The sequence below is a fragment of the Onychostoma macrolepis genome, chromosome 22, assembly GCF_012432095.1.
Source record: "Onychostoma macrolepis isolate SWU-2019 chromosome 22, ASM1243209v1, whole genome shotgun sequence".
NCBI classification, from domain to species: Eukaryota; Metazoa; Chordata; class Actinopteri; order Cypriniformes; family Cyprinidae; genus Onychostoma; species Onychostoma macrolepis.
In genome coordinates, this window is record NC_081176.1 from 203,249 (window position 1) to 225,597 (window position 22,349).

The 22,349-nt window shown below is 39.4% G+C and overlaps 2 protein-coding genes across 2 annotated transcripts in view; both read left to right on the forward strand.

Annotated features, from left to right (window-relative positions):
- The window catches only part of LOC131531226 (NACHT, LRR and PYD domains-containing protein 12-like), a 96,162-nt gene that overhangs the window by 68,233 nt on the left and 5,580 nt on the right, over positions 1–22,349 (forward strand). The window contains exons 16-20 of the mRNA XM_058761865.1: positions 9,003–9,173; positions 10,357–10,527; positions 13,694–13,867; positions 14,035–14,205; positions 14,389–14,562. Of these exons, the coding sequence (XP_058617848.1) occupies positions 9,003–9,173; positions 10,357–10,527; positions 13,694–13,867; positions 14,035–14,205; positions 14,389–14,562 (861 nt within the window). The remainder of the gene's footprint in view (positions 1–9,002; positions 9,174–10,356; positions 10,528–13,693; positions 13,868–14,034; positions 14,206–14,388; positions 14,563–22,349) is intronic.
- LOC131531242 (NLR family CARD domain-containing protein 3-like) lies at positions 3,448–8,269 on the forward strand. The gene is made up of 6 exons (XM_058761896.1): positions 3,448–3,567; positions 4,041–4,175; positions 5,165–5,269; positions 5,760–5,844; positions 6,011–6,206; positions 6,435–8,269. Exons 2-6 carry the CDS (start codon positions 4,132–4,134, stop codon positions 8,267–8,269), a joined length of 2,265 nt encoding a protein of 754 aa, XP_058617879.1. The 5' UTR covers positions 3,448–3,567; positions 4,041–4,131.

Consider the following 22,349-nt stretch of genomic DNA (forward strand, 5'->3'; position numbering starts at 1 on the left):
AAACGTTGAGCTGAAATAATGTGGGCTGATAGCCATTGATTAACAACCTTATAGTTCACAGTACCTCTGTCTTTTTAGGATTTATAAGTTACCACAAAAAAAATTAATTAATTTAAAAAGGTTTTAAGGTTTGATGGAAAAAAAAGCGTCTCACCGGACATATACTGTAAGTGATTCACAATTAAACAAAACGCGTTTTTGGATTCATGTTGTACTCGTTCATAATATACATTTTGTCAATTTTGAACAAAAAAGTTGCACGTATCTTAACGTGCTGGTTAATTGCCTCGCTGCATGTTTATTTCAGTCAACAAGCACCAGAAAACACACAAATCTGGTTACAAATAATCAAATACAGAAACGACGCTGTAAATTGTGGCTTACGTAATGTGTGAACAGTATTTTACGTTTGTGTGAATAAAGCCTGTAGAGCTGCGAATCCGCGCCTGGTGACGTCATCAGCTCTCAGCGAAATTTGAAACGCGACAAATACTGTTCAAAACATCTAGAAAACAACAACAGCAAAAACACGAAGCATTGCCCTTACGAAAATTAACCATTACTAAAATAAATGTAGTAACCATTTTGGGGAATTTATTAGTTATATAACCACTGGTTAGTGCAGCAAAACCATGGATTTGTGTTTGCCATGGTTTAACTAGCCATGGTTTAACTAGTTTTTTTTAGTAGTAAAACCAATTCATTTTCAAGGGTGCACGTTGGGTTAATTCTTGTGAATTTCAGAGTGAATTTCTCCATTGTCAGATTACTCTGTATTTTCACTGTACCACAGCAACCCAGATTTAGCATGTCTTCAGCACCAAATAACAATGACTAAAACACAATATAGGGTTTCTTAACTATTACATTTATTCACATACTTAAGAAACAATAAACAATCATTTAATTTTAACTAGGGTAACAAATAGTGCAATTTCTTAACACTCTTTAGGTCAGTATAAACCAAATTATCTGTTAAAATCATGTATTCTTCAGTTAAACGTTTAAAATCTTCCTAAAATTTAAGTCAGCCAGTAAAATGAAAGGACTGTTAATTTTGTATTAATAAATGATTGTGCATGCGTGTCATGTGCCTGTCTGTCAATAGGAGGAAGCCACGCCCTACTTTGGAGCTCCCACCCTGTTTTTGGAGATTTCCAGGCTGCAGTTATACCCTTCTCGCTTTTAGCGTCCCAGCCTTTAGAGCATGCAGGTTGGACGCACAAATAAAGGAAAATAGTACTCAACCGTGGTTTAATATTTTAAATTTGATTCAATTTGATTTATCTGACATAATATCAACTGAAAAACAAACACTTTCAAAATCCATCGATATCAACTGATCGTTAAACGAAGATTGCGACAAATCAAAAAATAGTTATTTTAACCCACCGTAAATTACAAAGCAATGCTTCATTTCTGTAGCGATCACAGTTCAGGCAAGCTGTGCTCTGAATCTCCCTTTTCTTTAACTTTTGTGGGAGGTGATGAACCAATTTTTGGTGCAATTTCAGCACCTACTGGACTGGAGATCAAGTGTTACGTACAGTACCTTCAATGTAAAGCATCTACAAAAATTTGGTTTATCATCTTTTTTTTAATGTATGGTTTTTACCCCATCATACATCTCAGTATTTCAACAAACACTTTTAATTATTTAATCATTTCTACTTCTCATTTTTCAATTTTCCATTGTTTCATTACAATTGTACTACCATTGCTTAATACACTATTTGTGTAAATTTCCTATAATTAGAATCACACATCATCTTTTTTTTTAATTTAATATAATTTATACATTCTCCATATTCTAAATAACATTTCTTTAAACACATCATATAAGTTATTCCTCTTGAACCCATCATTGTATTTACACCTAATATAGTTGCTCCAATTATCCTTTTTTTTTAAGTTACCACTTTCCATTCTCTCCATCCGCTATTGCTACATTTTTTAATTATCAAAATTATTTCTATTATGTAAACCGCTACTCCTGCAAATACAACTTCCTCTGTAATAAGTCCATATAACCACATTTCAGCCAAACATAAACAGGCATGACGCAAGGCTAATAATTTCCCCAAATCATACAAGTTTTTCTAAATATCTAAACATTGTCAACAACTTTTTGCTGCAGTAAATCAAAATGATCATAACATCACTCATAACCCTTTTACTATATACTGTTTTTATCATGTGTAGCAACACTGTTCCTATTGTTCCTTTTATTTTCATGTTTTCCCAAATCATAATAAACATCCAAAGGAATAAACTGGATTGAATTACCAGTAGATCATAAGGTCACTGAGGTCAGATCCGCTGATGTTGGTTGTGTATCATTGTGTATCACACGATACACGTTGCTTGTCATTGTTTGTTCTTCAGTCTCACTAGTGTGTTCTTCATTTAGCTGTCAGTTGAGCTTTATAACATTGCCTGGCAAATAAATGTGTGTTTTTGTTTAGTTTTTTTTGTTGTTCTTGATTCTTCTGAAATGGAGCGTGTGGCACATCATGTGGGATTGATTTGTGTATCACTGTAGAGTGACTGAAAACTAATAAAAACTGAAAACTTTTATATATATATAGCTCATAGCTACTGTACACATTTTGACTGATGGATGCATCAGTTTTAGTTCTTGTAAGCGCTTATCTACTTCTCTTTTGTTTTCTGATTCTGATGCAGGATTTTGAGGACGGTGGTAAAGACAGAAAAGGGTCGATGAGCTCAAAATATTACAGAATGAATTACACTGAGAGTAAATAAGACAGCTGTGGTGTTTGTAATTTAAACTTAAATTACATAAAAAGCAGTGTTATAAATGTTGAATAAGAGTACAGAAAGCGAGTAAATTATGAAGAAGACTCTAAATTCATTAGTCAGTCTAATATTTCCTTAAATGTAGGATTTAAAAATACATAAATCATAACTAAGTTTTTTGATTGTCCAATGATTAAAAAAAAATGTTAATTTCATCTCTAAATAAGAAATAAAGTGCTGTTTTGTCTTTTTCAAACCCACATAAGTTCATGAGTAACAGTCTCAGTTTTTCTGTTTTAATAGACATTAGATTCAAAACTATTTAAGCCTTAAATGACAGATTGTGAAAAGCACATATATCTACATCACAGCAACCTGTGAAACTGAACAGAGATGATAAATTCAGAAAACAAGATAAAAATAACTGGGCATTTTCTATTTGTATGTAGAAACTGAAAGTTCATTATAATTAATTGAGTTCTGAACTAATTCAAACACTGCACATTTAGCATGTTTTCTTTATCAATCACACCTGATTCAACTCATCAGCTCATTAGCAGCAACTCCAAGACCTGAAATGAGTGTCAGACAAAGCAGTGTTGGGGAACCTCTGGGCTAATACATGCTGCATACTCCGGTACAGTAGGTGGCGGTATGTACCTGATAAATCATGATTGTAATCCGTCATAAAACCAAGAAGAAGAAGGAGAAGAAGAAGAAGAAGAAGAACAACAGCGATCACAAACCGAAAGTTTTTTAAAGACTTCTGGATTCTGTTCCTACACAAGATCGTCTGAACTACTGCAAGTAAGTCTGAATACTTCCACGATTACAGTTATTTAGGAGAATGATGAACGGGTTTCAGAGCTATATGAAGCGGGATTTGTTAAGTTATAACTTATACCTGTCGCCGAAGTAACAAACACCGAGAAGCAGAAAGATATTAAAACAAACCGTTTAAAGACGACGCATATTTAACAAGTCTGTAACAATGTAGCATTAAGAATAATTATAAAAGTGTTATTTTATTTCCCCTTTTTAAACCCGAGCAAAACTAATCTTCTTTTAAACTTCTTAATGCTCCGAAAGTTGCTGCAGTAATGTTCATGTAAATAAAGACATGTGTTGTGAGTGATCTGAAGAGATTATGATCCAATTACATGGCAGTATATTTGTATCATATGTTATTTTTATATTGATTGTTTGATAACTCAATCATTCAGCACTAGTTCTTCTTCTTCATCATTTATTCCTCTGAACTCTCATGATGTTGATCTCAGACAGAGACACATTGTCATGTCCAGGTCCTGATGAGCATCTGATGGTCTTCAGAGACACAAAGATCTCAGTGTTGAGCTGTTCATCTGCAGTATGTCAGAGAAGAGAGGAAAGATGAGTCTCTCACAGAAACAGAGGTAAGACTGAGTCTGCTTTCACAGAAAACAACAACATACTTCAACAAGCAGTGTTTTCTCTCACTATTGTCATCTCAAATGCTTTGCAGAACAAAGTAGAACTTCCTATAAAAGTTTTAGATTGTTTAAAACAGGTTAAAAATGATTGTTATATTTAATGATTATTCTTATGATTAAATAAAAACTAATAATTAGTGATATTGATTATTATAAATGCAGAGTACAGAAAACTGCAGTGTGACGTGTTATCATGCAGGAGGCCTACAACTAGAAGTGTTTAGAAAGGTCTAAGGAAAAAAATATTGGGTTAAATACAACCCAGCGCTGCGTAAAATATGGACGAACCCAGCGATTGGGTTGTTTAGACCCAGAAGGTTGGGTTAAACATTTAACCTATTGGTTGAAAACAACCCAGCATGTGTTCTGTCCAATATTTACCCAGCACTGGGTTGTATTTAACCCAGCATTTTTTAGAGTATATAATACTATAAACTAATTATTTTTACCTCAATCTGTGACATGAAACCACATCAGATCCCAAAAGGAAGTTATTTCAAACTCTCAAATGATGTTTGATTATGTGGTTTTGATTAGTTGGTGTATATAATGGAAGGGCCGCATTAGAAGTGTTTTTGCTGAGAAAGTGAATGATGCTGAAGCTGTAAATAATGAAAGGATGGGTGAGTGTTGAAGCTGGGCTCAGTGCACTATTGCTAGGGAAGATATAAATGAGGGAGAAGAGAGACGACTGAGACTGAGGAGAATGTAGGTTAATGTGGCTCAATGGTAGAAATGAAGCTCGTGTGTTACGTGAGGATGCTGCTGCTGTGACAGAAGAGAGCTTGAACACTGTACTGTGATTGAAGGAGATTTATACTTTTCTGTTTTTTCCATTTGAGGTATATATTGTAGTTTCTTTTTTAAAATTTGTGAAATTGATTGTATTAAATAAAGGAAAAAAGCTCTCTCTCTGTTCTTTGTGTGACTAGTGTGAGATCAGGCTCACATGTGTCCAGCTCTGTGTCTGTGAAGAGTGACCAGTCAAAAGGTGAACCACTGAACTTCAGTGAAGAAACACCATCAGCTGCTGAACGGTATTTCATGTGTTTTGTATTATATAGATAATTTCTCCACTGGGATATTTGTGATAGAAATTAACTAAATAAAACAATAAATCACGGATCATAATATCTGCTTTCCTTTTTATTGAAGTCTGTCTGGAGCTTCTTTCCAGTAAAACAATTACACAAGCAGCAACAAGGAGGCATACATTAACCATAGAGACATGAATATGTCCTTCCATCTGTTTAATTAACATTTGCAGCATTAAAATATTTTAAAAAAGACTGAAGAACTCCTGTAATAGTTTTTTTTTTTTTTTTTCTATTATTTGTCATTAGTTCTCTCCTTATAGGACAGAAAAACTTAAATTTGCTCTGAAATAGAACCTTTTCTTTAACCGCATTAACTTATAGCTGCAGCATTAACAGCTGATGTATGCTCTCTATCTTTAATTTAAAGAGGCAAGAGATTTCTCTAATGTTTTGCCTTAACTGCATTTAATTTTATTTGCCATTTTAACAGGCTGCAATATGAGACCTTAGATTCAGACTTCCAGATTAACAGCAACCACAAGAATTTCACAGACAAACTCCTAGGAATCTTCCAGGTAGGAAACATATTTTCATGAATGTCTGTATTTATAAGAAGCAAATTGGTTACTGGACAATGTTTCTTGTTTCTTTTACAAATATTTTTAATTACTGATTTTATAATTTGTACCAAAATTAATGTGGATTTGGTTCTGTTGTTTTTTTTTTTTTTTTGCTTTGTAGGATCTTGAAAATAAAATAATCAAATTCATAAAAAATGAGCTGGAAATGTTTAAAAAAATATTACAAAAAGAGAACACGCACAACTTTGTGAAGGATTTTAATGAGAACAGATGCAGTAACAAAGAAGCAGCTCTTGATCTCACGCTCTACTTCCTGAGAGAGATGAAGCAAGATGAAGCTGCTGATACTCTAGAAGGTAAGAGACTCTGTTCGCTGCTTCCAGCGCTGTTTCAATCTGTTTTCTCTTCCACGATCACTGTTATGACTCAGAGGAAGCTCATTTGCTGTTCATATGCCTCTCATATTATGTTCATAACCTGCCCTGTCTCTTCCAATAACAGACTTCCTTTAGACTTCCACATTCTGTTCAGTACATAACAAACCCAGAGACTAACCAATCTGTGTATTTTATTCCTGTGTTTAGATGAGCTGATCTTCATTCATCAGCTAAAATGTAGTCTAAAGAGGAAGTATCAATGTGTGTTTGAAGGAATTTCAAAGCAAGGTGACTCTACACTTCTGAATAACATCTACACAGATATCTATATCACTCAGGGTTGTAGTGAACAGGTCAATACTGAACATGAGGTAAGACAGATTGAAGTTGTTTCCAGACGTCATGAATCACAGGAGATACAGGTTGAATGCAAAAATTTGTTTGAAGCACCTGAACAAGACAAGCAGATCAGAACTGTACTGACAAAAGGAGTTGCTGGCATCGGAAAATCAGTCTCTGTGCAGAAGTTTGTTCTGGATTGGGCCGAAGGAAAAGAAAATCAAGATATCAGCTTCATATTTCCTCTTCCATTCAGAGAGATGAACTTAAAGGAGCAAGAAAAACTAAGTTTGATGGACCTTATAACTCAGTTTTTCCCAGAGACAAAAGGACTGAAGCTTACAAGAAGAAATCAGTTCAAAGTCTTGTTTATTCTTGATGGATTGGATGAATGTCGACTACCTGTAAACTTTAAGGATAATGAGATGTGGTCTGATGTATCATCACCAGCCTCTCTGGATGTTCTCCTAACAAACCTCATCAAGGGAAATCTGCTTCCTTCTGCTCTCATCTGGATCACCACCAGACCAGCAGCTGCCAGTAAGATTCCTCCTGACTGTATCGACCGGCTGACAGAGATACGAGGATTCAGTGATGCACAAAAGGAGGAGTACTTCAGAAAAAGAATCACGGATGAGAATCAGACCAAAGAAATCATTGATCATGTTAAACAATCAAAGAGTCTCTTTATCATGTGCCACATCCCAGTCTTCTGCTGGATTTCAGCCACTGTTCTCCAGAATATTTTGGAGGAGAAAAGAAATAATGTTGTGAAAAATAATCCGGCTGATGATGCCTCCAAAACACCGCAGGAGTCAAATACTGAAGACACTCCTAAGACTCTGACACAAATGTACACACACTTTCTCAGATTTCAGATCCAGCAGAGCAGACGAAAGTATGATGGAGAATATACACCAGATGTTTCCTGGGATAAAGATGCCATCTATTCACTGGGGAAACTGGCATTTCATCAGCTGGAAAGAAACAATGTGATCTTCTATGACACAGATCTGGAAGCCTGTGGTATTGACGTCTATAAGGCATCAGTGTACTCAGGCATGTGTACCCAGATCTTTAAGGAGGAAACGGGGATCGTTCTTGGTACCATGTACTGCTTCGTTCACTTGAGCATTCAAGAGTTTATTGCAGCTCTTTATGCACATCTGTTTCTAGACATAAAGCAGAGAAGTATATTTGTTCATGAGTCTACAGAACAGGAAAACAAAAGTGAAACCATGATTGATTTGCTCAAGACTGCAGTGGACAAGGCACTAGAGAGTGATAATGGACACCTGGATCTTTTTCTTCGATTCCTCCTTGGTTTGTCACTCCAGTCCAATCAGAGACTCTTACAGGGTCTATTGACACAGCAAAATGGAAATGACCAGAGCAAAAAAGAAATAGTCCAGTACATCAAGCAGAAATGTGAAGCTAATCTGTCTCCAGAGAGATCCATCAATCTGTTCTACTGTCTGAATGAACTGAACGACCAAACTCTGGTGAAAGAGATTCAGACCCACCTTAGCAAAGGAAGTCTCTCATCTGCTGATCTTTCACCTGCCCAGTGGTCTGCTTTGGCCTTTGTGTTGTTGACATCAGAGGAGGAGCTGGAGGAGTTTGAGCTTCAGAAATTCAAGAAATCAGACGAGTGTCTCATTAGATTATCAGCAGTCATCAAAACCTCCAAAAGAGCTCTGTAAGTTAATTTTTATTTTTTTTGCTTTTATCCTGAAAAATACATTTGTCTAGGGTTCCCATACATCCTGGAAAACCTGGAAAATTAATTAGTGAAAACTTGTTCTGCAAAATTATTTTACAAATATTTTTGTGTTTTTCTTTAATTGTTTCAAGGAGAACAAAATGTTTCATTCTCAGCTAATGTTAGCAGATGGTTAGTCCATCAAATTTCTGCAGTAAATGTCAACAGATAATCAGCTACCTAGTGATTGTGATTTATTTTAATGTATAATTTCAGCCTTTCTGCAGTACCAGTAGAACCCGCTGATAGGCTGCTGCTTTCAAACATTCCTGTGCATATTTATTGTAAGCACTCTGTAAAGAGCATTGTGTTTTTACAACATGTTTTACAGCATTGTGCATTGTAGACGATGTTGAGCACATGATCGCAATGGTAAAGGTGTTTAATCAGAATTCACTCAGTAATAGGGCTGTCGCGATTAGTTGATTTTATTCGATTTTTAAAAATCTTCGACTTCATTTTGCTGGCGTCGACTAACCGGCAAAATACCGGAAGTGGCGCATTTCACGGATGAGAATCCATACTACTCAGTAATGCTTTTCTTTGAAACCATGGAAGTAGCACTTTCAAATGTATAATTCATTGTAATTAAAGCTATAGATGACATATATTTATTATTTGTATTTAGCAAATGCATTCTATCTAATTATTCTGTAATCGTATTTCTCTTGTAGGTTAAATGATTGTGGCTTAACAGACAAAAGCTGTTCAGCTCTGGCTACAGTTCTTGGATCAGATTCCAGTCTGAAAGAGCTGAACATGAACAATAATAATCTGCAGGATTCAGGAGTGAAGCTGCTCTGCACTGGACTGCAAAATATGAAGTGTCATTTGGAGATACTGAGGTAAGTTTTGTGATTTGATCTGTCATTGACTAAACTGACACATTGTGCTATACTGTTTACAGAATGTATTTGGTTATGTTCAAGGTAGGGATAACTTAACATACATTTGATGGTTCATTTGTATCTGATAATGCATATCTGTTTGTATATAATTGGATATCAAAAGCTAACATAAGATGTTTTCAGGCTATTGTTATTTTTGTATTACATTTACTGATATAATATACTGTATGAGAGTTCAAGGTTTTCCTCTTGAAGTCTGGACAATTTTTATAGTTTGCTTTAAATAAGTATCCTCTAAAACAAACTACATGAATAATGAAAATGTTCTCTCATGATGAAAAAGAAAAAGTTAACTAGTAAAGTAAAAACATGTTATATAGCACTTTATACAATGCAGATAGTTTCAAAGCTGCTTTACAGGTATAAACAAGAAAATAGTGAATCAGTGATGAAAACAGAATTCAATTCTGCTGCAAAGTAACTCTAAAAAGACAATAGAAAATAGTCATTATTCAGTTAAAATCAGTTTAATGTTGATTCAGTTTGGTTCAGTAAATATGTAAAGTCCATCAATTTAAGAGCGAGTTTAATTCATTTATAAAGCAACTGTGGAGAAAACAGTGACGTCCTCATCAGCTCAGTTCAGTTCTCATCCAATAATTTCTATTTTAGTATTTCATATATTATATAGTTACATGTTGTATGTTGGATATTTCTGTCAGGGCCACTATCATCAAACATAATGACAATTTAATGTAACAACATAATTCAGGATGAAGTCTGACTCAATGAGGAATATCAGAAGGCCAAGTCCTGACTGCTGAATAATACTGAATGGACCTTATATAAGGAAGTAGTGATAGGCTTTGTATTCCTATAGGTAGACGTGAATCAGCTGATGCTTAAATTATTAACCTCAGAGACCTCAAGATAATATAGCAGCACTTTTAAATGTATAACTCATTGCCATTAATGATATACACCTATTATTTATTTACATATTTTAAGTTTTATTCAAGCATGCTAGTTTATTTTATCTAAGAAATTTGAATCAATTAAATATACTGTGTATATATTAAAATTTTGTTCATGTAAAAATAATTGGTATAAATTAAATTTTTGTATTTAACAAATATATTGCATGTATCTAACTCTGTGATTTGTTTTATTTCTCTTGCAGGCTAAATGATTGTGGCTTAACAGACAAAAGCTGTTCAGCTCTGGCTACAGTTCTTGGATCAGATACCAGTCTGAAAGAGCTGAACATGAGCAATAATAACCTGCAGGATTCAGGAGTGAAGCAACTCTGCACTGGACTGAATAATATAAATTGCAAATTAGAGATAATGAGGTAAGTTTTGACAATCCCTTTTGTTTGGTTAGAATTCAGATCCATCTGTTAATGTCACGAATTCGGCTTATGAACTTCTGTTCACCTACCACCAGAGGTCACTCGCTCACCACATTGACTCTCACACCATACATCACACTGGACTGCATTTCCCATCATCCATTGCACTGATAACACATACACAGCTGATTACACTGATTGCACACACAGCTGACTGCGCTGATCACACACCCTACATAAACCATGGACTTCCTCTTCCTCTTTGCCGAGTATTGATCTGCGTTTAGCTCTCTTCTAGCGCCAGCTGCTTTACCGTGCCATTCTGTGTTTCTGTTCAGTTCCAGTGTTGTTCTGCGTTTATCACTCCCCTAGTGTTAGCTGCTATACGGAACCTGTTTGTTGTTTTCTAGTTTGTGTTCCCTGTATTTACCCCTGTCTCACCCTTGGACTTTATTCCCCTGCCTGGATTATTGCTGTGTACCTGGATTAACTCTTTTTGCCTTGCCCCGTTGGATACTGTTCGCTGATCGTCGACCCACGCTTGCCCCAGCCTTGCCCTCTTTGTCTTGTCCCTGACATACCTGTTTTCTGTTGTTTGACCCTGCCTGTGATTTGACCATGTTTATTAATAAAAGCTTGCACTTGGATCCGCTCGCCTCACGTCTCGTTTGTCCTGTTACAGTTAACACGGACCTAGATAATTTGCCACAGAATTGAGGACAGAACTGCTTCAGCTCAGTGAAATGTATAGGCTTTAATTCCATGCATGAACTCTACATCCCAGGTCCTTCCACAGCATTTCAATGTGGTTTAAGAGTGGACTTACGTTAGGCAATTTCAAAAATTTAATTTTCTTGGTTTTCAACCATTTTGAGGTTGTTTGTATGTTATGGATCATTTAGATGAAAGACTTTCACATCTGTTGAGTTTTAGATAATTGAAATCTTAAAGGGGTCGTGTACTCCATTTTAAATTATTTTATAATGTTCTCTGTGATGCACCTATAATGTTAGATTTTTACATAAAAAAAACACATCATAATTTAGATATAATAGGCTATTGTGTCCAGGCGGGGCACATTCAAGATGCTGAAGTGAACACCCACTGCTATGATTGGCTAACAGTTTTGCATATTAATAAAATATTTATTTGTAAAGCACATTTTAAAAACAAGCGAAGCTGACCAAATTGTTGGTCAGCTTCAATTTGGTCAGAAATAAAATGAATAACTCAAGACTATCAAATTTAAAACGGAACAATTAAACCAATGATCAAGGGGTATTGAAAGCTAGAGAGAACAGATATGTCTTTAGAGCAGACTTAAAAGCAGAAATAGAGGGGGCTAATCTAATATGAAGAGGTAGACTGTAGTTGCAAAAGCTCGATCACCTCGTTTTTTTTAAAGTCTAGATCTAGGCACGATGAGTAGACAGAGATCACTGGACCTCAATGTTCTAGAAGAGGTGTACAGATGGACCAGGTCAGTCAGGTACTGAGGGGCCAAATTATTGAGGGCTTTATAAACAAATAACAGAATTTTAAAATCAATTCTATATTTGATATGTAACCAGTGCAGTGTAGAAAAAAATAGGAGTTACTGGATCATACTTGCGGGTGCCAGAGAGTAATCTAGCAGCTGTGTTTTGCACTAGCTGCAGACGAGAGAGTGAAGACTGAGAAACACTGTAATAAAGTGAATTACAATAGTCTAAATGAGTTGTTACAAAAGCATGGATCACCGTTTGGAAGTTACTCTGTGATAAGAAAGTTGACGGAAATGAAAACCCGGGTTAAGGTTTTGAGTTCTGAAACTTACAGGATGTTTTTATAGTACATCGACCTGTTACATGTCAAAAGATCAAGGGAAATGTAATTTCTCAGTTCATGACCCTTTTCAGTAACTTTAAACTGAAGGATCTCAGGTGAGCTGATGTGTCAAATATTAAAGGTCTCTAGGTCTTTTGGATTCAGTTGTACATTAAATTACACAGTAAACTGACAAGGAACACAAATAATTCACTTAAAGGGGTCATATAATGGTACATGCACTTTTACAAGTTGATTGTACTTAAATGTGTGTTAGCAGTGCCTGTACACAACCATCATAAAATGATAAAATCCATCCAGTGTTTTTTAATCTCCTTATTTGTTTTACCCTGTCTCAAATCAAGCCGTTCGACCGTGTGGCGCCACACGGTCGGACGCCTCCCACGATGGTTGATTGACAGCAGTGTTTCAACACAGACCTGCCCTTGCTCGTGAGCGAGCTGTCAATCATAGTCCGCGCGTCATTGTTGATATACGCTGGAGCTGTCTATGAGCAGAATGGCGTCTAAGCGATTGTGATGTTCTGTTCTCGGGTGCAATAATGAACACAGCAGTCATTTTGATGTTCCTAAATCCGAACCGCTGAAGACACAGTGGCTGAGTTTTGCTTTTGAAGGAAATATTCCCCACGAGCAACGTCAATGTTTTCATGTTTGCGCGAATCATTTTTCACCAGACTGCTTTATAAATGAAGGTCAGTATAAAGCTGGTTTTGCTAAGAAGCTCCTCCTGAAAAAAGAATCGGTACCAACTATTCGTGTTCCTGCTGAACCTCCAGAAGAAGTGAGTGTAACGTTTAATTAACCTTTATATTAATCTTTATATTAATCTTTGCAAATCGCTATCACGCTTCACGATGTATGTGGCTAATGTTTACATTCAGGGTACATGCATGTTTTCTATTTACGACGTTCTCATCCTGTTCCGGGTCCGACTCCGGTTCGAATTGATACGGTTGCACAGTATCCTCAGAGACTCCCGCTACCATTCTTCAAAATATACCCTCAACTGTTGTCAAGGCAACACTCCATGTGTGTTGTGTCAAAAACGCCCCACAGAACAGAGGGGCGGGGCGAGCAAAGCTCATTAGCATTTAGCACTAAAACTGTGTGCTGAAAACAGAGCTGTTTTTGAGCAGGTAAAATGAGTGTTTTCTTACAATACTAATGAGAATTTTTAATTAAAGTATATTACAAACTTTCAATTTAGACCCTAAAGAATCATATTAGCTTGTACAAAAATGGCATTATATGACCCCTTTAATGGATTAATATTGTAAAGATAATTTCTATAATAACACATTAATCAGTTGAATGTTACATTTTCATTTCTATTTTAGACTTTCAGACTGCAGTATCACTGAAGAAGGTTATAAAGCTCTGGCTTCAGCTCTGAGATCAAACCCTTCACACCTGATAGAGCTGGATCTCACAGGAAATGATCCTGGACAATCAGGAGTGAAGCAGCTCAGTGATTTACTACAGGATCCAAACTGTCATCTGAAGACACTGAGGTGAGACGTGATGAAATAATGCAAAATAAATATGCAGGCAATTTATTTATAAAGAATATTTAATTGAAACACTGTGAAAGGGATGAATTTACAAAATGTTTTAGAGTCAGATGTTGTTTTTCAAGTTTATTTATGAAATGAAGTTTACTTCATCTTCTCATCTGTAGGTTTTTGGGTCCTGCTGCAGATGAAGCCTGTTGGTATGTAACTAGAATTGTGGGTAAAAACCCGTTACTCCTGAGTGAGCTGAATCTGAGTGAACATGAACTAGGAGACACACGAGTGAATCAGATCGCTGCTCTACTGCAGGATAAACACTGTCAACTCAACTCACTGATGTATGTTTTTCATTGTTACAAGGACACTTTTAAATTCTTGCTGCTGGGTGTTTTTTATGTGTCTTGTATAAGAGATTGCTGACTGAAAAATCATATGTGACTCATCATCACCAGTATTTGTCAACTGTCAGCTAAAACTGGTAAATATTCAGACTAAAACTGAAGTGTTTTCTCTTTATGCAGTCTGAATAACTGCTGTATCACAGAAGGAGGTTGTCATGTTCTGGCTGCAGCTCTAAACTCAAACCCTTCAAATCTGACAGAGCTGGATCTGAGTGAGAATAAACTAGGAAACCCAGGAATGAAGATCATTTTGACTCTGTTTGAAAATGTACAGTGTAGACTGGAAAAGCTGAAGTAAGTGTTTTAAAAGTGTATAACATTAATTACCCAGACTCTAGTGACCCACCACAGCTTCATAAATTTGAAAATATTTTACACTTCTCATCAGGACTGCACAATTAATCAAAATAAAATTGAAATTGTGATATGGGTTAGTGCAGTTATCAAATCACTAAAGGCTGCTGTTTAATTAAATATACAGTCTGCAGTGCCACGTGCTTAAGAGTGAAGTGCATTTACATGTGAGCAGATCATGAGTTAGAATCAATAAATCATGTCCTTCAACCATGTAACATCTGCTTATGATCCTTGATGGTCGTTGGGACTTTATGGCTTAAGGGACCCTTTTAGCCTTTTGACTTTTGCATATAAATTACTGACCTGGCCTCAGCGTTTACATTTATATGGGTACTAAATTGCAGATGGTCTTTATCACTATCAAAAGGATGCAAAAGGATCGACTAAGTGTCCTTATCAAGCTTCAAAAACATTCCACAGAAGGGGGGGTGACCCCCCGGACCAGACTAGTCTGTCTCCACGATTTCAAATACACATCACACACACACACACACCTAAAGACATTTTCTCTATTTAGGCCATAATTAAGCAGTTATAAATGTATCTGGTATATGCATGTGTTGTTTGTATGTTTCCTTATTATATTAGCCTAGTTACCACTCGTTATTCGAATTAGTAAGCTCTAAACACTCATATTTAGAGGTATGAAGGTATCTCTGGTTTAATACCTTTCAGATGTCTCTTTCTTGATATCAAAATGATCTGCTCTTTATTCCTCACACAATGATGTACACTATGTGATCATGAAATGCATCACACTATTCTTACTGTACTGTGGGGAAAATTACACCAGTCTCCAGATCAGTCGTAAAACATGCAAACGAGGTGTCAAGTGGGACAAAGAACATTTTCCCGCTGAAACTATGAGCCTTGTTATTGGTCAAACTAACCAAAATGGGTGTTACAGGAAACAGATAAAACTTCTCCCACACCAAAAACCAGGCTTCTCTTAACTGTCGGTGCCCGGAGACACACTTATCACCTTGAAACCTCACGGCTCTTCCGGGGAGTCCGATCTTCTGGAAGTTTTAAACTCAGTAACTTTGTCAACTCACTTCGGACTAATCACCCATGACTGGAATGACAAAGCTTTCACTCCTAAAGGAATTCATCAGGAATCTACGCACCAGGATGCTTTACTCAGCTCCCACAAAACCCATGCAAGTAACCGCTTGTTAACTATCTAGATGCGCTTCTAGGCTTCACCCCTTTTAATTAAGGTGATGTGATTATCTGATGGTTCGTAACAGGTTGTAGTCAGCTGATGTTAAAATCCTGCCATACTCTCTTGCGCGAGCTCCTTCTCTCTCTCTCTCCTCTCTCTCTCTCTCTCTCTCTCTCCATGCCTTCCTTGCGTTGGCATCCATGTTTAATGTGTGTATGTCTGTGTCTAGTTCTATGTTACATGTTCCCCTGTAGTGTAGTTTAATAAACATCCATATGTATTCACACTTGGTTGTCTGTGTCTGCTGCTCTCAGAACGAAGTCACTTTAACGTCCGGTCTTGCTACAATGCTCGAGCAATGCTTCAGTAAGGAAATTATTTGTCGTGACCAGAGGAATAATTTTCCTTAGAGTCAATAGAAGGGTCCGTACTGCGGACGAACTAATCATTTTATTGTACTATTAATACTACAGCTAATTCCTGAAGATGGATATATAAATGATAACCCGTTATGATTAATTATGTTCATCTCATAAAGCAAATATGCTACAGTTTGGTGGAGAATGCGGGCAACGTTTTAAACCTAGTTCTGTGAGCAGACTCAGTAACAATTGTGTGTTTCTTATGTGTGTTTATTCAAACTATCCAACGGCGTCTTTTTGTGAATGAATGTAGGCTACACGCCCACTTTCCGTGCCTTAACAGTTCTCGAGTTTCTCGCTGAGAAACCAGCCGCTGTTAATGACTTAAGTTAACTGCAGTTTATAAATTTGACCCTATAAAACGACGAAACCTTTTATAGTGTGTCTTAATGCTATTTTAACCGCCCTAAATCGAGCGAAGAAACCCTCTTTTAGCGCGAAGAAGATAGCGAGCGATGTTCCTCGCTTATCTTAAAATTAAGGCCTTATATTATATGTAGCTAGATTGATGCCATCGGTGTTCCGATGCCATACAACTAGACTATTACTCCCGTGGGTTTAACCATTAGCGTAGCTAACTAATGCGTGCCCCCTCGCCCGATCACGGAGCAACATTAATCTTACTGCAGGTCAGTGTCAGATTAATGATAACCGAGTCTTAAAATCTTGATCAAGTAATTGTTGCAACAACCGCATAAGTCCCATATATCTGGCGAAGAAATCCCAGATCGGCAGCGTATAAATATATATATATATAAATATTTTTATATTAAAGTTATGATTTTGGGTGAAGAATCCCCATTTTCAGTTTTGAACAGCATAAGTCCCATATATCTGGCGAAGAAATCCCAGATCGGCAGCGCGTATAAATATATATATATATAAATATTGTTTACATTAAAGTTATTTTTGGCGAATAATCCCCATTTTCAGTTTTGAACGGCATAAGTCCCATATCCGACTAGTAAATGTCAGATCGGCAGCGCATAGAGTTTTAGATTAAATCTATTTGATATTGGGTAAAGAAAATCCCCACTTTCGGTTTCGTTGTAAACGCGTAAGTCTCTCCTAAACAGATAAAATCTCTTCAGGACAGTGGCTTAAATTTCAGCTGTGTGATAAAAAATATCACTACAATATTTCATCTGTTTATTGTCGCGTATCATTGCATTCATATTAATCCACTGATGTGACGCAATTGGTCGATCTAATGGTGTAATGCTTTGCCATTGTCTGTGAAGTGAACGCGCTGTGTAAGTTATGAATGAAGTGTGAGCGACAGGTCGACTGGATGAGCGAGATTCCCATGCATGTTTACATCTGGCTCACGTGCTTCGCGCACACCGGTTGTTAAGCGTGCATCGGTTTCTTAGCAACGTCTGACCCCGGGAGGCGACAGCGAGCCCTTTCCGGTTCAAACTAAAGACAGCGCATACGTCACAGACTAATGTAAACAGACCATTGCATGTAGCCGAAGCTACCGCGCTAACGGCCCTACATGGATAGAAGCTAAAGCTTATCTCAGCTGTTAGCTGTTAGCATCCAACAGACACTTAGAGACAGTGTGTGTAAAGTGTAACAGTACCCTACCTCTACAGTTTCTTTCTGTTCCACCTTCTGTTGGGCTATCAATTACTTTGGTCTCCCACATGCTTTGGTTGATGTGTGTATTTTATTTTACCGTGTCATTTGCAGAAATTATTTATTTATTTTATTTGGGCTTGTTTTATTTCATCTACTCCAGTCTGTAGTTAAGTCTAGCTACACCTATTAAGCAAAATCGAATTTACTTAGATTCTAAATCTATTTAAAACAATTTTCCATTTACTTTCCTACGCAATTAGGACATTTTAACTTTGTTTCCAATTTTTAATTTTATTTTGTTACCCTTTTCCTCTCCTTCTTCTATAGGCATAGGTAATGCTAGCCACTGTGGTGCACAATGAGCCTTCAAATCTATTAGTGGCCCACCGTCACACGCCTGATTCCCTTGCTCATTGGCATCAAGCTGCTTCATCCTAGACGCTTAATCTTTCTGTTGTCCCTCTCAATGTTCCCTGTTAGGTAGCATGCCCCTGGTGCTTGGCAGTAAGCTGACGAGTTATCCATGGGGAATTCTCGGGACTGGACTCGTCTGCCTGACCTACCCGACGTGTACTGGGGCGCCTCGGATACCTCTGGCCCTGTACTCCGGTGGCAACACGCAGCACGACATCAGCAATGGGGTACCTCAAGTGTTGTATCAACCATACTGACTGACACATTAGGGCAATTTTGGTTAAATACCCTGTGAAGTTACACGGTGGTCCACCCTTTTGAGAGGAGCGAACTCATCCATAGTTCGAGGCCCAAAAGGGGTCCGTGTAACTTGGGACCCACAGGCGAAACCCAATTTTGGCTGTGCCAGCTAGTCGTTGAGCCTCCCTCACTTGAGTGATGCAACATTGTGCCAAAAGGCATTGCTGTTTGAGTGGTTGCCACCGGGTGCCATGGGTGCGAGTGATCAGGAGCCCCTGCAGTTGCGTGCTCGGGAGAGTCAAGGGAGACGGCCCAACCACTGGGGCTCACCCGAGTGACCTCAGCTCATCACCAAGCCTAACAACACCTAAGATATAGCCATTCACTCAATATGAAACGTGAAGAGGACTAGAGAGCCTCTCTGCTTTAGCGTGCTTGGTCTGTCCAGCTATCTCTCCCATCACCTTCCTAGGCAGTACAAGAGCCCCGCTCCGCAGTCCTTGTCACAGCCCCTAGAGGTGGTAGTAAGCCCTTGATTTCCCACTATTCCTTTCTAAATTTGAACTTTGATTGTTTTGTTTTTTTTGTGTGCCCGGAGACCGAACCTGTTTGAACCATCAGAAAATACTTGGTAATAACATTGATAAACCAAATAGCCTAAGTCATTAAATGACCCCCTAGGTTATCACCCATCAACAGTGTTACCCGTAGTTTTCGGGTGCTCACTCACACCAATTATCCACTCCTTCCTTATCAGCCATGATATGTAAGCGTTTAGTTTGCGTCACTAACTGATCACACCAGTTAATCATGCAACACATAGCCCAAATATTTTAGCTCACTAAATCTGTGCGGACTTGCATTGGTGTTTTGTGTTTTTCCCTCTCCACCTGTGTTCCACCTGTGTCCAGATCATCCGGCTTAGCTAAGCACTGCAACAGACGCCCTCCGGTCCGGGACCACTCCTGATCTACAGCACCTGAGCGAAACAGCTGGATGACAACCTGAACCGGCAGACAGACCATGATCAAACCAGGGCTACAGCCACAGAGAGCCAGCCAGGATCATCGGTGCCCTTGCCTACAACCGCATCATCCAGTTAAAGCCAAGCGAAGATGCTTCAACCACAAGGAGGCCGGAGGACCGGGAGCGCGTGCAGAACCGCCAGACCAGCTGGACCAGCAAATGACAGCGGATGAAGAGGACAAGGAGCTACAAGAGGAAGTAGAAAGTTTCAGGATGCCTCTACAAAACCCACACAGACACTGAGCACAGAGAGCAGCTGGAATAGAAGCCAGAGAGGCTCCAGCAGGCTAAAGCTCTCTTAAGTAATGACCCAGGCAAACTGAAACAATGCCTGTGAATGCCACCTGCAAGCAGCCTGAGCTGAAATCCAAGTCTCTGCTCAGCGATGAGGCAACTTCAAACATCAACCAACGAAGCCAAGGCAAACTCAATGTCACAAATGAACTGAAATAGGCTTGCAGACCACAAGGTGAACAGAAAGGAAAACACAACACAGAATTTCCCTGACAAGCAGGCCCAGGCCCACTGTTCACACCTCACCTGCCAGCAACCACAGGTGGGGCAGGGACCCTTCCAGAGCATCACTGCAGATACAGACACCGTGTGGCCCCACAGACCCCAACCAACTGGCCTGCAGAAGGCCACCACACTTGCCTGCCTGCAAAACATGAACTTTTATGGTCGAACTCTGCCCAATGTGACCACACGAGACAGACTATCTGCTCAGGATCACCTCCAACCTTGAAACACAACATCCTGTACCAGCAGTCTGAAACTGTCAAAGCGGAATACAAAACTTACAAGAAGCCTGCTACAGCCAGCTCTGAGTCTACGGCAGACAACAGAACAGGCCACAAGGGAGGAAGGCCTCAACTCCAGAACCTTCCCTCCTCCCAAAAATCCGCATCACATTGTGAGTCACCATTCAAGCGCCATGGTCTTCCCCCGCACAATGACCACCTGACATCTGCGGAACTCAGCCCATATGGCCTACCGACAACACAGCGCTGCCTCCATAAAGACTGTTAAAATCCTGCCTATCTCTGCACAGTACCCAGAACTGACTCTGGAGAGCACACGGGCCAGCAACAGAGATCCTGAGGACATAAAACGAACTGATCCTGCGAGTGGCCTCCCCAGCAGGGCAAACAGGATATATCAGACTATCAAACTCCTTTTAACTACGAGTGGCATAAGAAACCAACAACTTACCAGAAAGCCCTCCTACTAAAAGAAACGCCCAGATCTTGTCAAACAGTCTCTCACCACAGAGACATCCATCCTAACACCAGATGGCACCCAAACAGCACATCAGCAGACAGCTGACCGCCCACGACAAGCCAAAAGAAACACACGGTCAACTCTCCTGCACCTGACCATCAGCTCCATGAGACCGTACACCCCGTGTACTGTACACAACCCAAATGGACACCGGCCCTTGTTTCACCAACATGAACCTGCCATATGGTTTTGAGCCCAAGGGACTTTAAGCATTCAGAGAATTAGCCTCAAGTGCGGGAACGTTCACACTTCCAGCCAGCCAACTCATCTGAAGTGCACAGCCAGGACACAGAGATAAGCACTGACATCTCAGCTGGTCGCGAGAACTCAGTTTCAAGGTCAGACCAGCCCACGACCCAGACTCCTCCTGCCTTTGCATCTTGAAAGGCACATCACTGTGATAGATGCTTCATCAGAAAGTCAACACGGTTCCCAACCAGCAGGAACTGCATAGCCATGATGGTGCCTCCCCCAAGCACCAGACAGAGCACTGAGCAACAAACCTGAAATTTCACCAGCAGAAACCCTTGTGACACGTCCCAGCTCTTCTCAGAGCTGAACAGTGTGGCTACATCTGAGACAGTATAGAGATCTTGAGTATCCTAAAGGAACTCATTCAGAGGAGGCCCCAAAAGAGGCAAAATGGGCAGTACAGACTCCTTATAAGTGTGAGAACTGGAATGGATGACCGCCCCAAAATGCCCACCAGCTGAACACTCACCCAGATCTCTGCTAACCAGCCACTGACCACAGAGCCAGCTGTTCCATCGCCAGGTAATGGCATCACCCAGCCACCTCAGCTGATGGCTGCACATCCAGGTTGATCCAACACCTGTCAGCATACCGGTCACCACACAAACCCGATACCAGGACTTCTGAGGGACCCAATCGAAAACCAGGAAACAGCATGTTGGAAAACAAGGCGAGACTTGGAGTTCTGGTGACACTGGAGTAAATCCAACTTTTATGTCACTTCCAACTCTTGGGCAGACCCCAGGCTGAAGCTCAGAAACAGAGCTGAACTCTTAAGGCCCAAAGGTGTGCACGGAACATGCAGCCATACATGCATACTACCTTCTCAGTGATAAAGAGCTGCTGGGTCACATTGACCCTTTGCTGAAAGTGAGACAGCCGCAACTCTGGGCTGAAGTGCAAGAACCCCAGCCACTCCAGCCAGACAGGTCACCTAGACAGACTGTCAGGTCACAGAGGTCACAGGAAAATCTCACAGCCAGCCATGAGGACATGGCCTGAAGCCTCACACGCTTCAAAGCACTCACCGAGCACACACCAGACCTGCCTTCGCAAGCAAGTGCACAAGTTTCCTATGAGACCTTGCAACCCCCTGGAGAAGCCCTGTAAAGTGCAAGAACGTCTGGCCAGACCATACCAGACGTTTACATCGGCAAAAATATGAGACTGCAGTACCAGCATACACAAAAGGGGAACGGACAGCCAGAGTGTGACACACAGACAGCGTGGCCAAACCCCCAAGCACACACCTTCAAGGGGATGGAGGGAACCTGGCCCCACTCTGAGCCACACCCCCTTTTCTAAGAGACATCCTGCACCTGTCGACAACTGCCAGTGCC